The 16045-nt window shown below is 41.9% G+C and overlaps 1 protein-coding gene across 1 annotated transcript in view; it reads right to left on the bottom strand.

Moving 5' to 3' along the window:
• Window positions 1-16045, bottom strand: part of LOC113140790 (junction plakoglobin-like) — a 233732-nt gene that overhangs the window by 46771 nt on the left and 170916 nt on the right. The window contains exons 9-10 of the mRNA XM_026324791.1: window positions 9110-9229; window positions 7516-7734 (exon numbers count right to left, since the gene is read on the bottom strand). Of these exons, the coding sequence (XP_026180576.1) occupies window positions 7516-7734; window positions 9110-9229 (339 nt within the window). The remainder of the gene's footprint in view (window positions 1-7515; window positions 7735-9109; window positions 9230-16045) is intronic.

Raw genomic sequence — 16045 nt, 5'->3', positions numbered from 1 at the left:
CATTTGAACATCTGATAATAGATTGTGTTGGTCCGTCACCGAAGTCCAAATCGGGTTCCAACTATCTGTTGACGGTGATGTGTCGGGCTACTCGGTATCCTGCTGCCTATCCTTTGCGTTCTATTACAGCCAGAGCAGTGATGAAAGCCTTATCTCAGTTTATTTCTGTGTTTGGAATTCCTAAGATAATTCAAAGTGATCAGGGATCCAACTTTTCTTCTCGTGTGTTTGCACAGGTGTTTAAGCATTTGAACATTCGACATGTTAGGTCGTCTGCTTATCATCCTCAGAGCCAAGGGGCTTTGGAGAGATTTCATCAGACTCTGAAGTCACTGTTACGTTCATTTTGTAATGAGATGGATGAAGACTGGGAAGAGGGTTTGCCATGGCTATTGTTGTCGACAAGGGAGGTTTGCCAGGAAAGTCTTGGTTTTAGCCCAAATGAGTTGGTATTTGGTCACAAAGTGTGTGGGCCACTTACACTTTTGTGTGACAAATGGAAAGGTGAAGATCCTCCACAAAATTTAATTGACTATGTCAATGGATTTAGATATAGACTTTATTTGGCTAGTCAGCTTGCAAAGCGGAAGCTTCAGAAAAGTCAGGCCAAAATGAAGTGTTGGTATGACCGTGAGTCTGAATTGCGGCAGTTCTGTGAAGGTGACCAGGTTTTGGCTTTGTTGCCAACTGAAAGGTCACCCTTCCAGGCTAAATTTGTTGGTCCATACACGGTAGTTTGTCAGCTTTTCGATCAGAATTATCTCACTGATACTCCTGACCGTAGGAAAACAAATCAACTGTGCCATGTTAATTTATTAAAACCGTATTATTCACGATCTGGTTTGATGGGGCCTTTGCAGCAGTTGTCATCCAGCTCTGTGGCTTGTGCTGTTTGTGCCGTGAGTGGAGGAGTGCAGCAACAGTCTTTTGGGGAGGAGGAAGTAGTAGTGGTAGATGATTCTGTATTGTGTGGTCGGCTGAATAATTCTGAATCGCTGAAAAATCTAAATGTGTTGCTGTCTCATTTGTCTGACGACAAGCAAGTTGAGTTGGTAGAACTAATTAACAGCTTTCCTTCACTGTTTGGGGATACGCCTTCCAGAATGAATCTGATAGAACACGATATTGATGTAGGTGAGGCAGCGCCAGTTCGTCAAAGGTTCTACAGAGTTTCTGAGGAAAAACGGAAAATTATAGATGCCGAAGTAAAGTACATGCTGGACAATAACCTTGCTGTGCCTTCAGCTTCGAGTTGGGCATCTCCGTGCTTGTTGGTGGAAAAATCAGATAAATCGCCACGTTGTTGTACTGATTTCCGTAAAGTAAATGCTGTGACAAAACCTTTTCCGTTACCCCGAGTTGAAGATTGTATTGATCAAGTTGGTTCCGCCAAATATGTCAGTAAATTTGATTTGTTGAAGGGATACTGGCAGGTGCCATTGACCCCAAGAGCACGTGAAATCTCAGCTTTTATTACATCTGCTGGTTTGTTCTCTTATATGGTTATGGGTTTTGGTTTACGTAATGCACCTGCTACTTTTCAAAGACTCATGAATATGGTAGTTAATGGTCTTGAAGGTTGTGCAGTGTACTTGGATGACGTGGTGATCTACAGTAATTCCTGGGAAGATCATGTGGCTCGTATCCGCGCTTTGTTCCAGCGTCTGGCAGATGGCAATCTGACAGTCAATCTGGCAAAATGTGAATTTGCAAAGGCCACAGTAACGTATGTGGGTAAGGTTGTAGGACAAGGTTTGGTGCGACCGGTTCGAGCTAAAGTTTGTGCTATAGATGAGTTTCCTGTCCCCTCCACAAAAAAGGAACTCATGAGGTTTTTGGGATTAGTTGGATATTACCGATGTTTTTGTCGCAACTTCTCGTCGGTGGTAGCGCCTTTAACTGATTTGCTTAAAGCAAAATCTAAGTTTATTTGGTCACCCGTTTGTCAGCAAGCGTTTGATAATGTTAAATCGTTGTTATGCTCTGCCCCAGTGTTAATGGCTCCACGACTAGATCAGCCTTTCAAGCTTGTAGTGGATGCAAGCCATATTGGAGCAGGTGCTGTTCTCTTGCAAACTGACAAACAAGGTAAGGAACACCCTGTTAGTTTCTATTCTAAGAAGTTTAATTCCTATCAACTGAATTATTCAGTGATTGAGAAGGAAGCTTTAGCGCTGATCTTGGCTTTGCAACACTTCCGTGTCTACCTTGATTCTGGACGTGTAATTTCTGTATATACTGATCATAATCCATTAACATTCTTGAACTCTCTGCAAAATCCCAATCAAAGATTAATGCGGTGGGCATTGTTTTTGCAACCATACAAACTTGACATAAAACACATAAAAGGCAAAAATAATGTTATGGCGGATGCACTCTCACGGGCTCCTATGTAATGTGTACTAACTTCTGTCTTTTGTTGGTAGTCTGCTTCTTTCTCTCTTAAATTGCTCCTAGGTGCCGAGGCTGCTGAGTGGAAAGAGGCTGTCTGCTATACCGAGGGTAGGGGTAATATAAGAAAAAAAAAAAATCTCTTCTGTACCGTTTGGCCTTATTTATTTGGTAAGTTGTGTAATTGTCATTCCAGAATTGCCTGTATGAATAATGTACCTATGAGGTACCTGTGACTTTATGAGGCCCTATCTTCTGGGGGGGGGAGTGTGACGGTCCCTGTCTGGTGTCTGTTTTGGTGTTTTGTTTGATTGGCTGTTTTCCAGGAAGTTGGAGTGAGAAGTTGTGATTGGGGATGCTGCACACCTTGTTTGGGCGGGGCTGGCCAGATTTAAGAGGGAGTGCCCGCACGGACGAGAAGAGACCAAATCAATAGAGACCTCGCATGAGATGATTGGCTTTTGTTTTGAGCTTGGACTGGATTGTGTTCCGATTAGCAAGCTACTTGTATTTTTGATCTGTTATTTGATGCCTTTGGCATACCCCTAGACATTGGTTGCTCACGTTTCATTAAACTTTTAGAAGAATCTTGGTTTCATTGATTCTTTTGTCGCGTCCCTTGAGCCAGGACGTGACACTCCATGCAAACCTACACCAATCAGGAACAATCCTGACATTCTGCTAAATAAGAAAATGCCAAATTTCTGTGTGATATAAGAAATGTATAAGATATCTTAAACATAATACCCAATCAAAAACCTTTATCACATTCCTGGATCACATTCCAGACTGATGAAGCCACTTGGATGGGTGGCAAAATGTTTCACCTTTAAAGAACTGAAAGTCCAGTTGCCATGACTCAACCTCTAGATAACATCTAGATGACATAGTGATACAGCATGAAATTAGTAGTAATAAATTCCAACAATACAATAACAATAATTGAAATCCAGTATTTGAGCTAAATTCAAATGTAGCCAACTTGGCCTATCCCTACCTTCAATGGTAAGCAAATCCATTAAGCTGTCAACTCCTAAACTATTAAAGAATTTATGTTTTAATATCTAAAATGATTTCTCTCCCAACCTCAAAATGGGAGGCAGAACTATCCATTAGCCCAGATCAGAATTTCTGCCCTAGGGTGGTTCTGCTCTTTGCCTGCCCTCTTGAATGTCTGTCCCACAATTTTAAATGCATATTAGACATGTAGGGTATGGGGAGTAATGTGGTGGATCTCCACTTTCAGCCAGCAGTAAAAGATCTGTGTCACGACTGCCTCCTCATTTAAAATGCACCTTAGTTCATCATGCACCTTACACTTAACTCTCTACACACAATGCACAACACTCTCCATGGCATTTCACACACCCAACACAAGTACTAATCCCTAAGATGTTGGGGGTGGAGGAAGGGCGGCTCTTCTGTCCTTGCTCTGACAGTGGGGGTCGGCAGCCAGAGAAAAGCGACATTTGGCGACAGTGGAGAGGAAAAACTCCCTTGAACAGAAGAAACCTCCATCAGAACCAGGCTCAGTTTGGGCGGCCATCTGCTTCAACCAGTTGGGGTGAGTGGATAGAGCAGAGAGAAAAGAACAGCAACAATAAACAACAAATGGACACTGCAGGTTGGTGGGGCCAGTAAATGCACATCAGCAATATACAGCTCCAGGACCAGGGACATCTACAGAAGGTACAGAGAGACAGAGAGGACAGAGAGAGAGGGAGAGAGCACAAACTAGGGGAGAGAGAGAGCACAAACTTAGTGACATTCAATGGTCGGATATACATATGAGGGGGGAGGAGAGGAGAGGAGCAGTGAGGCAAGGACAGAAGGGGACAGAGGAGCTCATTGCACTGATGGGGAATTGTGAGGCAGCCTAGGCCTATAGGGGCCTGAGGTTTTTAGGCCCAAATACAATACAGTGTACCACCACGAAGTCACAGTTCAGAGTTTAGTGCCTCAGTCATTCGTGGATTTTTCCTTAGAACCTAAGTAATAATTCTTTGTGGAGAACGCATATATCCTCCACAATTTTTAATGCTTGTTTTTTCATGCCAATATATAATTTTTCATGCGTTAAAATTATTAAGAACATGTATGTGGTGGGTGGGATGAGGTGAAGTATCAATCAAGACCTAAATGCAGGGCACAGTCTTTTTATTAATTCCTGGACACACCAGGCTCAGGCACCATGGAGAACACTGTCACAAGCAGTATAGCAGCTGTCAAGGCAACTCTGCCACTTGGTGTCAAAACAAAATGAACCAACTGTCCACAAGACACTCCACCACTCGGCATACAAATTAAACTCTCTCCTTCTCTAACTCAGACACGACATGAACAAACATTAATCCTCCAGCGAGGAACAAAGGAAATAGGGACGTATTTATACACTAAAACAAAAGGCTAATAGAACGCAGGTGACCTTAATTCAATTAATGGAATATAAAGCTACCTTTCAAGCTACCTTCAAAAAATTTGCGTTTTTTCACAATTCGTGGGTGTTCTAGGAACATAACCCCCATGAATCTCGGGGGTTTACTATAACTGGTTTTCTCTGAATTTAAAAGTAGATTTGTTCCAGGTCTTTATGTCTTTACCTAAGACATAAGGAGCCTCACTCTTAGTCTCTCACATCCAAACTGGAAAACACAAAGACCAGTTCTACTTGTCATTGTGTACTGTCCACCTGTCCCTTACTTACTAGAGTTTTTAACTGAATTTCCAGACTTCCTGTCTGATTTAGTGCTTAGTTCAGATAAAGTCATTATAGTAGTAGATTTTAAAATTCATGTAGATGTTGAAAATAATAGTCTCAGCACTGCATTTAATTCAATATTAGATATAATATATTAGAGTTCTCTAATAATATATTAGAGTTCAATATACCTGCAATAAATGAATCTTCTACTATGGTAGCTCTTGGATCATCTGTAAGACCTCAGTTATGTTTTTGACTTCTTCTCTCCCATAAATGTCTCTGAATTCACATCAGTAGTTGCTTCATCTAAATCATTAACGTGTCTCTTAGACCCCATCCTGATTAGACAGCTTAAAGACATCCTGCCATTAATTAACTCATCTTTATTAGACTTAGTAAATTTATCTCTAGTATCAGAGTACGTACCACAGGCCTTTAAGACTACAGTAATCAAACCCCTACTTAAAAAGCCTAGTCTTGATCCAGGAGTCTTGGCTAAATATAGACCAATATCCAACTTACCATTTATTTCTAAAATTCTTGAAAAAGCTGTTGCTAAGCAGCTATCAGACCACTTACACAGGAATGAACTATTTGAAGATTTTCAATCAGGATTTAGAGCACATCATAGTACAGAAACAGCACGATTAAAAGTCACCAACGATCTTCTCTTAGCCTCAGATAATGGACTTGTTTCTATACTTGTCCTCCTAGACCTTAGTGCTGCATTAGACACTATTGACCACAACATCTTATTACAGAGACTGGAGCATGTGACTGGTATCAGCATTAAAATGGTTCCAATCCTATTTATTGGACAGATTCCAGTTTGTTCATGGCCATGATGAACCTTCCACACACACAAAAGTTAGTTATGGAGTTCCACAAGGCTCTGTGCTAGGACCGATTCTGTTCACCCTGTACATGCTTCCTTTAGGCAGTGTTATTAGGAAGCACTCTATTAATTATCACTGCTATGCAGATGACACTGGACACAAACCAGTTAACCAGACTTCAAGCGTGTCTAACTGACATAAAGGCCTGGATAACCGGACCAGTCCATGCATTTGTTACCTCAAGGCCAGATTACTGTAACTCATTACTATCTGGATGTACCAGTATCTCCATAAAAAGCCTCCAGTTAATCCAGCAGCCAGAGTCCTGACAGGAAATAGCAAGAGAGATCGTATTTCTCCTATATTAGCTCCACTTCATTGGCTCCCTGTAAAATACAGAATAGAATTTAAAATCCTTCTCCTCACATACAAATCCCTTCATGATCAAGCTCCTTCATACCTTAAAGACCTCATAGTACCATATTATCCCAATACAGCACTTCGCTCTCAGAATACAGGTCTACTTGTGGTTCCCAGAGTTTCCAAAAGCAGAATGGGAGGCATAGCCTTTAGCTATCAAGCTCCTCTCCTGTGGAACCAGCTCCCAGTCTGGGTTCAGGAGGCAGACACTCTCTGTACTTTTAAGGCTAGACTTAAAACCTTCCTTTTTGACAAAGCATGCAGTTAGGGCTGGCTTCAGGTAACCCTGAACCATCCCTTAGTTATGCTGCTATAGGCCTAGGCCTAGACTGCACGAGGATCATTGGTGCACCGAGCTCCCCTCCCTTCCCTTCCCCTCTCTTCCTCTCCTCCCCCCTCCCAGGTATATTCCACCATTGAATGTCACTAACCTTGTGCTATCTCTCTCCCCTACTTTGTGCTCTCTCTCTCTCTCTCTCTCTCTGTACCTTCTGCAGGTGTCCCTGGTCCTGGAGCTGTATATTGCTGATGTGTAGTTACTGGCCCCACTAACCTTCAGTGTCTATTTGTTGTTTATTGTTGCTGTTCTTTTCTCTCTGCTCTATCCACTCACCCCAACTGGTCGAAGCAGATGGCTGCCCAAACTGAGCCTGGTTCTGCTGGAGGTTTCTTCTGTTAAAGGGAGTTTCATAGTTTCAAGTGCTGTTCATAAGGGATTTGTTGGGTTTTTTTTGTTTTTTGTAAAGTGCCTTGAGATGATTGCATATTATAAATATCCATCCATCTTCAACACCCGCTTTTTCCTGAAAGCCAGGGTCACGGGGATCTGCTGGAGCCTATCCCAGCTCTCTCATATTATAAATATGTTTATTATAAATAAACTGAATTGAATTGAATGTTTCACAGTGCATACTGTATATTTGCTTGAATGTGGGTGCTGTTATGGCTGATCTTTATATATACAGTATGTGTATGTGTGGTAATGTCTTGTCTTGTCTTAATGCTGAAGTACTGACTTCTGGATCATTACCTCACTTCAGACTTGGTGATATCATATCATAAATATTGATATCCTTTCTTTTTCGTAATTTTTCTACCCACTGAGGCTGATTAAGTCCATTTATATTCTATAGGACTGCTAGCAGTAGACATCACTACCCTTCTCACCTTTACTACAGGCCAATAATGTGGCTGCCCCAGCAGTTTGATGACTGCAGGGATGCCATAGTGCAGCCGCACAGCATTCTGGGCCAGTTCAGCGTCCTGGTGTCGGGAGGTGAGGTGACGCAGGGCACACACCGCTGGCTCAGCAACATCCTCCTTCTCCCCAGCACGAAGCACAGCGTGGATCAGTGCTTCCACACCACCATACTGAGTCACTAGAGTCTGAGGGATCACAGGTAAAAGAGAACAAAGCAGAGTCAGAAATGCACAGTAACGGTTAATTTTTGACTAGAAAGCCTATAAAAAGGCCATAATTAAATGGTGTGTTTGTAGTCTTAAAATCAGACAAAATGTAAAGTGCAATAATTCTTACTCAGTGTCCAGGACTCTTACAGTAAGTGTTCAGAATAAGATAAGATAAAAAGAACCATCTCACCAGCATCAAGCATGACACCAGATAAAAAATAGGAGCAGAATAGAAAAATTAAAAGCTTTAAACAATAAAATTGTTGATTGACAAAATCTGACAATATTGCACTCTGATTTATTGTATATTTACAAATGTTTACAGTCTATATGTGTTGGGATCAGCTGGAGGGTCTACATAGAGCAGTGCTGGTTGTACAGTCTGACAGCAGCAGGAAGGAAAGACCTGCAGTAGTGCTCTGTCACACCCTTGGCAGTCTGTCACTGACAGAGCAGCCCAGTACTGACATAGTCTCAGGCATCGGGGGAGTCATTCTCCAGCAGAGATGTTAGCTTGGCCAATATCTTCCTGTCTCTCACCACCTGCACTGGGTCTAGGGAACTTCCCAGTATACAGCTGGTCCTTTGCATACAACAGCTGGCTACTACCCAAGAAAATTTATGTAAACCTAGAACTAATCTTCTACATAATATTGTGTGCAATTTAATAACCAGGAGAGTTTTCAGCTAGACCTTTGACTGCATGGACCTATACAAAGATCAGGCAATGAAATGTGTGCAGTGCTTTGGCATGAATAGCATGTTTAACAAATAACATATAATGTTTATGAGAGACATTCTTAGTTTCACCAGATTAGGTGGCTGGGCAAAGTACAGTAAAAGTTGTTTAACACTGTAAATAATTTTCTTATATTTATTTATAGTATGCTGACTTGTCCTACAAGTCCTACATGTGATGTAAACTTCATAAACATACTGTTAGCTTTGCATGTTATTTACACATAACCACCACCTTCCAACACGAGAAGTTGGCAAATTAGCGTAATTGGTAAAGCGGTCACATGCATGCATTGTTATACCTTTCTTAGATAATGGCAGCCATTCTTAGTAGCTGGGAGCTCATTTTTGAAAAAAGATACACAATTTTTGAAGAAACTTGTCAATCAATACAGTACAGATGCTGATATGTTTTAATTGTTTTCAGACAAAGAAGGAGATCAAAGGCACAGGCATATAAGCTAAACCAGGTTCTGAATTCACAGACATTGCGGTGAGGAGTCCACATGTACTCACGAGTTTTAGACTCTGTATGAGATTTGTGCAAAATAAGTAAAAAAAAAAAAAAAAAAGAATCACCCTAATCTTTAACTTGCCATCTCATTCTGATTACCTTGTTGCGTGAGTTATTACAGGTGAGGTTGGACAAAATACCAGTTGCACAAGTTAACATGTTGACATCATCTGATCCCAACTGGGTAACCAGTATTTGCAGCAGACCGTCTAACCCCTCCTACACAGAGAGAACAGAAACAGGAGAGGCAGACAGAGAGAGAACAAATTATCATATAGCAGAATAGTCCCTGTAATATAAAATTTTCTATATTAAAAAAATCAATGACAGAAACTATACAATTGAAGTTCATGCATACATGAACATCTGATACAAACATCTTTAACAGAACCCTCAAAAAAGTGGCTAAAATCTGGACAAAGGTGTTCACATGAGAATGTTAACTTCTGACAATGAAATTGTAGGGATACTAATTCTAAAAGGATTATTTCTGTAGAATTTTTTATTGATGTGTGACTGGTTTTTCTAACATCAGAATTTCACCCTTATCTAGACAAAACCATTTGTCTTACAGAACATGTTTTTTAATTGACACACTTCTTGATTGCTCTGTCTTGCCCTTCATCCTAGCCCACTTTAAATTAAAGACCAATCCAATAGTTTTTTTTTTTTTTTTGCATATGGTACACTAAAAACATAACTTCAATTCCCATGGTAAAAGCTAATATTTCTAATCGTTACCACACTGTAGTGAATGCTCTTGTAAAACATACCTGGATGTAATTAAAGTACTCAAGTCATCTTAGTGCTTCCCACAGTAAGACGTGGAAAAGATCCAAATGCATTTGCTAGATAGTCTTTGTGCCACTACACTAAAGAAAATTTTACCTTCTACATTCAGACGGCAAAGACCTAAATTGTTCTATCTCAACAGTCATTCTCCTTAGGGATAAATATCCCTCTTGCTCGCCCCCATGACTGAGGAACAAGCTGTTTTCTCCATGCTACTCTAAGAAGTCTCCATAGAAACATTTGCATATTTATACAGCCTGTACGGCACACCATTAGGCCCAGACTTTCAGCATTCTACCTAGCACTTCCACCTCACTTAGTACTTTTACTTATAGGATGTTCTACTGTTCCAATGGGAGCGAAGCTAGTGGTAGACCTAACTTCCTGTCCTTGTCTTTATCTGTATCCATCTTTTCTAAATGTGTATCTAGTTCTCTTAGGCACATTTAATGTGCCACTTTTCTCCTTGTTGAAAAGAGTCTTGTATTGATACTTGTAAAAATTTGTCCTAGCTCATTCCTTTTTTTCATCTACCCTTCGTCAGACTTTCTGCTCAGCTTAAACTTGTCAGATTTCAGCTCACTCTGCAGCATGTTTATGCCATGTTTTTTGCTATCTGGAGCTTTTCTCCATTGCTTCCTAAGCTGCCTTCGTTCTTGAATAAGCTTATCTATCTCCTGCTGCCACTTTGACTTTACTACCTCTCCTATTGCTGTATTGTGTTGGGGACAAGTGACATACTTTCTAGACTTTGTGCCTGAGCAGATGGCAGTAAAGTCTTGTAGCTCCTGAAATTTTCACTCTTTTGTAAATACATTTTTGACAACTACTCTTATTTTTTGCTTATTGACCTATGGGTATTACATTGGGAAGAAGAATTAGTTACAAGTCAGATAACCTCAGAATGAGGGGCACCTAGAAACGGTCAGTAAAGAATTCTTTAGATTTCACAGATGGGCGCTGTCTCCCGGGATTGGCTGAAGAAATTGCCAAGAGGCTGGGACCGGCCTGAGCACCAACAAAGGGAGAACTAAGTTTAAACGAAGGTTACTCCTCACCAGTATAGACCAATCAGATAGTCACACATTTTCATACAAAAGTTTGTGTAATGCTAAGGATAGCATCTTCTCTTTGTGAGGTTCGTTGCAGCTAACTGCTTGCAGACTGCGATTTTCGGAACAAAGAGAGGTCCATTTACATGTTGAGGATTCTTCAATGCAAATAAATCCACGAAATTGAGTTAGTGTGATGAGTCCTCACTGCAGACGCTTACACCTGCCACCCATCATCATGGGGAATGTCAACTCTCTACTGAACAACAGTGATGAGCTGAAGGCACTGGTTAAGACCCAGAAAGCATTTCGTGAGTGTAGCCTGATGTGTTTTACTGAGACCCGGTCGAATCAAAACACTGATGACTCCTGTGTGGATGTGCCTGACTTCACCCTGGTATGTGCAGACAGAGATGCTGAGGCAAGTGGCAAGACAAAAGGTGGAGGACTTGCTTTATTTGTGAACAAGAGATGGTGTAACCCTGGTAATATTATTGTCAAGGAAAGGACATGTTGTCAGGTCATTGAGTGTTTGACAGCTGTTTATGTTCCCAGGGAGTTCAGTCATGTCATCACTATACCTTCAACTATACATTCAACCAAAAGCAAATGCTGATGTTCCATGTGAAATCATCCATGAGACACATGCCAGGATACAAAATCAACATTCCTTTTTTTCTTCTAAACTTTATTTTTATGAATTTCAACAAAGTAACAAACAAACAACACTCCTTCATGAGTACATACATAAATATATAACAAAAATTAAGAATTTGGTCCAGTCAACTGGTTACTAAATTGGTAAATATTTGTAGGCATGTGTACATGAATCTTTGTGACATACCATCTTAAACAAAATACTCATTTCCGTAGGCATACTATCAGGCAGACATTGATCCTAGTTATATACATTTACATTAATGAATATATATTTTCCACTTTGGCATTTACCCATCTTCTCTCTGTTTTGATATACAGTGGGTACGGAAAGTATTCAGACCCCTTTAAATTTTTCACTCTTTGTGTCATTGCAGCCATTTGCCAAAATCAAAAAAGTTCATTTTATTTCTCATTAATGTACACTCAGCACTCCATCTTGACAGAAAAAAACAGAAATGTAGAAATTTTTGCAAATTTATTAAAAAAGAAAAACTGAAATATCACATGGTCATAAGTATTCAGACCCTGTGCTCAGTATTGAGTAGAAGCACCCTTTTGAGCTAGTACAGCCATGAAGTCTTCTTGGGAATGATGCAACAAGTTTTTCACACCTGGATTTGGGGATCCTCTGCCATTCCTCCTTGCAGATCCTCTCCAGTTCTGTCAGGTTGGATGGTGAACGTTGGTGGACAGCCATTTTCAGGTCTCTCCAGAGATGCTCAATTGAGTTTAGGTCAGGGCTCTGGCTGGGCCAGTCAAGAACGGTCACAGAGTTGTTCCGAAGCCACTCCTTTGTTATTTTAGTTGTGTGCTTAGGGTCATTGTCCTGTTGAAAGGTGAATCTTCGGCCCAGTCTGAGGTCCTGAGCACTCTGGAAGAGGTTTTCTTCCAGGATATCTCTGTACTTGGCCGCATTCATCTTTCCTTCAATTGCAACCAGTCGTCCTGTCCCTGCTGCTGAAAAACACCCCCACAACATGATGCTCCCACCACCATGTTTCACTGTATGGATTGTATTGGACAGGGGATGAGCAGTGCCTGGTTTTCTCCACACATACCGCTTAGAATTAACGCCAGAAAGTTCAATCTTGGTCTCATCAGACCAGAGAATCTTATTTGTCATAGTCTGGGAGTCCTTCATGTGGTTTTTGGCAAACTCTCTGCCGGCTTTCATGTGTCTTGCACTGAGGAGAGGCTTCCATCGGGCCACTCTGCCATAAAGCCCAGACTGGTGGAGGGCTGCAGTGATAGTTGACTTTGTGGAACTTTCTCCCATCTCCCTACTGCATCTCTGGAGCTCAGCCACAGTGATCTTTGGGTTCTTCTTCACCTCTTTCACCAGGGCTCTTCTCCCATGATTGCTCAGTTTGGCTGGACGGCCAGGTGTAGGAAGAGTTCTGGTAGTCCCAAACTTTTTCCATTTGAGGATTATGGAGGCCACTGTGCTCTTAGGAACCTTGAGTGCTGCAGAAATTCTTTTGTAACCTTGGCCAGATCTGTGCCGTGCCACGATTCTGTCTCTGAGCTCCTTGGGCAGTTCCTTCGACCTCATGATTCTCATTTGCTCTGACATGCACTGTGAGCTGTAAGGTCTTATATAGACAGGTGTGTGCCTTTCCTAATCAAGTCCAATCAGTTTAATTAAACACAGCTGGACTCCAATGAAGGAGCAGAACCATCTCAAGGAGGATCAGAAGAAATGGACAGCATGTGAGTTAAATATGAGTGTCACTGCAAAGGGTCTGAATACTTGTGACCATGTGATATTTCAGTTTTTCTTTTTTAATAAATTTGCAAAAATTTCTACTTTTCTGTTTTTTTCTGTCAAGATGGGGTGCTGAGTGTACATTAATGAGAAATAAAATGAACTTTTTTGATTTTGGAAAATGGCTGCAATGACACAAAGAGTGAAAAATTTAAAGGGGTCTGAATACTTTCCGTACCCACTGTATAGATCGTCCACTTTCCCCAATGTTTCTTGAAAGTCTCTTCTTGAAGTCTCAACCTGAATGTCAGTCTTTCCATCTTGTACATTTCTGTCACTATTTGTTCCCACTGAGTTCTTGTTGGGGGAAGCTGCTGAAGCCATGAACGGGTAATTGCTTTTTTTTGTTGCTGCTAGTAGAATCCTGAATAAATATTTCTTCCTATTACTGAATCGGGTATATTGCCGAGAAATAGGATATAAACTGTTTTCTCTATCTCAATTTCCAAGATTTCCTCTATGCTGGAATGGATTTCTGAGACTGGAAATCCATTCTCAACCTCTGGACCCTTAGTGCGCCGACGAAGTCGTCCCCGCTGAGGTCTCCGTCCAGGGTCCAGATCCTCAGCGCGACGACGAGGACGTCCCCACCGAGGTCCCAGCCCTGGTCCCCGAGCCCCAGTGTGCCGACGACGACGTCCCCGCTGAGGTCCCCGTCTTGTTTCCCGAGCCTCAGCGTGCTGATGACGGCGTCTTCGCTGGGGTCCCAGTCCAGGTTCCCGAGCCGCCGCAGCCTCCAGAGCCGCCTGAGCCGCCGCTGCAGCGGCAGCCTCCAGAGCCGCCCGAGCCACCGCAGCAGCAGCCTCCAGAGCCGCCCGAGCTTCGGAGTGCCAACGGCCAGCGGCGTTCCCACGGAGATCCCCGTACTGCCCCTGGAACCTGAGTGTGCGCCTATTCCCGTCCAGCCCGTCCCCGTCCTGCCTGTCCCTGTCCTACCTGTCCCCGTCCCTCGGCGTCGCGGAGGAGGCGCCCGCGCTGCCGAGGCCCAGCTGCCGGCTCCAGCGCCTGAGTCCAATCCTTCGGAGCCGGAACCCGCACCAGAGTCACCCGACAGGCCGCAGCCGCCGCAGAGGCAGCCGCCGCAGAGGCAGCCACCAGAGTCCCCGGCCAGCGCGCAGCCGGAGTCTCCCCTTCCAGCGCCACCGCCCGAACCAGATGGTCCAGAGGCGCGCCCGAGCTGGAGTCTCACCCTCTAGCGCTGCAGCCCGAGCCATCACCGTCAGCCCAGCAGCAGCAGCAGCGCCTAGCCTGCTGGGCTATCACCTCTTTTTCTCCACTCCAGCACCAACTCCTGACAATATAAACCAGATATTAATCGTTTTCCGCAGGGATTTGTATTATACACTTTAATAAACATATTTATCAAATGGGAATAATCATTCGTTGATGTTCTGATTTTCGTATCGTAATAGTGTCTAACTTGTAAGAACCTATAAAAGTCTTGTTTCTCTAGACCAAATTTGATCATTAAACTCTCAAAATCCTAAATTTCCCCCTTTGGTATAATACAACAGTAAGCAGTTATTCCTTTTTGTGCCCAGCTCCAAAACCTTCCATTCATTTGAGTGGGATAGAACTGTGAATCATTACCGATCCAGTTCAATATTCTCATCTGATTCTCTAATTTGAACTCAATTTATACCATAATTCTAAGCCACATTTTGTCCACTGAGATATATTTTCAGATCTCTCCTTAAATTTATTGTTATCACCTAGGAGTGACTGAACTGGAATTGGGCTTTGCAACATTTCCAATTGTTTCCAAATGGCAGAATAGGTAGAATCACAGCAACATAAAAGATTTCTCAGTTAAGCAGCAATATAATAGTCTTTTAGGCATTGAAGGGACCGACCACCTTTTTCTTTTGCCAACTGTAAAGTTTTAAATTTAATTCGTGGTTTTTTACTATTCCAAATAAATCAAGAAATTATTCTGTCTCAATTGTTTCTGGGGAATTTCAATTGGTAAAGCTTGAAATAAATACAATAGACAAGGAACTATATTCATTTTAACTGATTCTACTCTATTGCTCATATCCAATGGGAGTAATGTCCATCTATTCACATCTGTTTCTATTGTTTTATTAATGGGAACATAATTGTATTTATAAATTGCAGTGGGATCCCTTGGTATATTTACCCCTAAATACTTAATGCTCTGAGAGTCCCATTTAAAACTATATATGTATTTCAAAGCCTGGGGGGTTGAGAAATTAAATGTCAAAATTTGTATTTTGTTAACGTTCAATGAATATCCAGAAAGACCTCCAAAAGCCTTAAGAGAGGACCACAGCTTAGGTATTGTATTTTCTGGGTTGCTCAGACAAACAAGGATGTCATCAGCATAAAGGCTTATCTTCTTTTTCTTATCTTTAATGTTTATGGCATGTATGTCCACATTTTCTCTTATTAATTGGGCCAGAGGTTCAATAACTAGAGCAAATAAGGATGGGGAAAGTGGACATCCCTGTCGAGTTCCTCTCTCCAAGGTACTTCTCAGAAAAATTACCATTTATTTTTAATATTGCAGTTGTCATGAGCTGTGAAGGAGCGGGAGTGAAGAGAAGGCGGTAGGACCCAAATGCAGAACAAAAACAAAGCTTTATTCCCTCCTGGGATCTCCAGGGCAAACTAAAATACAAAAACTCGCAGGGAACCGGATGGGACGGTAACAGGGAGACTGCTCATAAAACACAACTACAGCTAGAACTGCAACAAAACACAACTAATGATTCGGCAGGGAACAAAGGAAAGGGGGAGGTATAA

Source organism: Mastacembelus armatus, chromosome 8 (genome assembly GCF_900324485.2).
Source record: "Mastacembelus armatus chromosome 8, fMasArm1.2, whole genome shotgun sequence".
NCBI lineage: Eukaryota > Metazoa > Chordata > Actinopteri > Synbranchiformes > Mastacembelidae > Mastacembelus > Mastacembelus armatus.
This window is presented reverse-complemented; position numbering and strand designations above follow the sequence as displayed.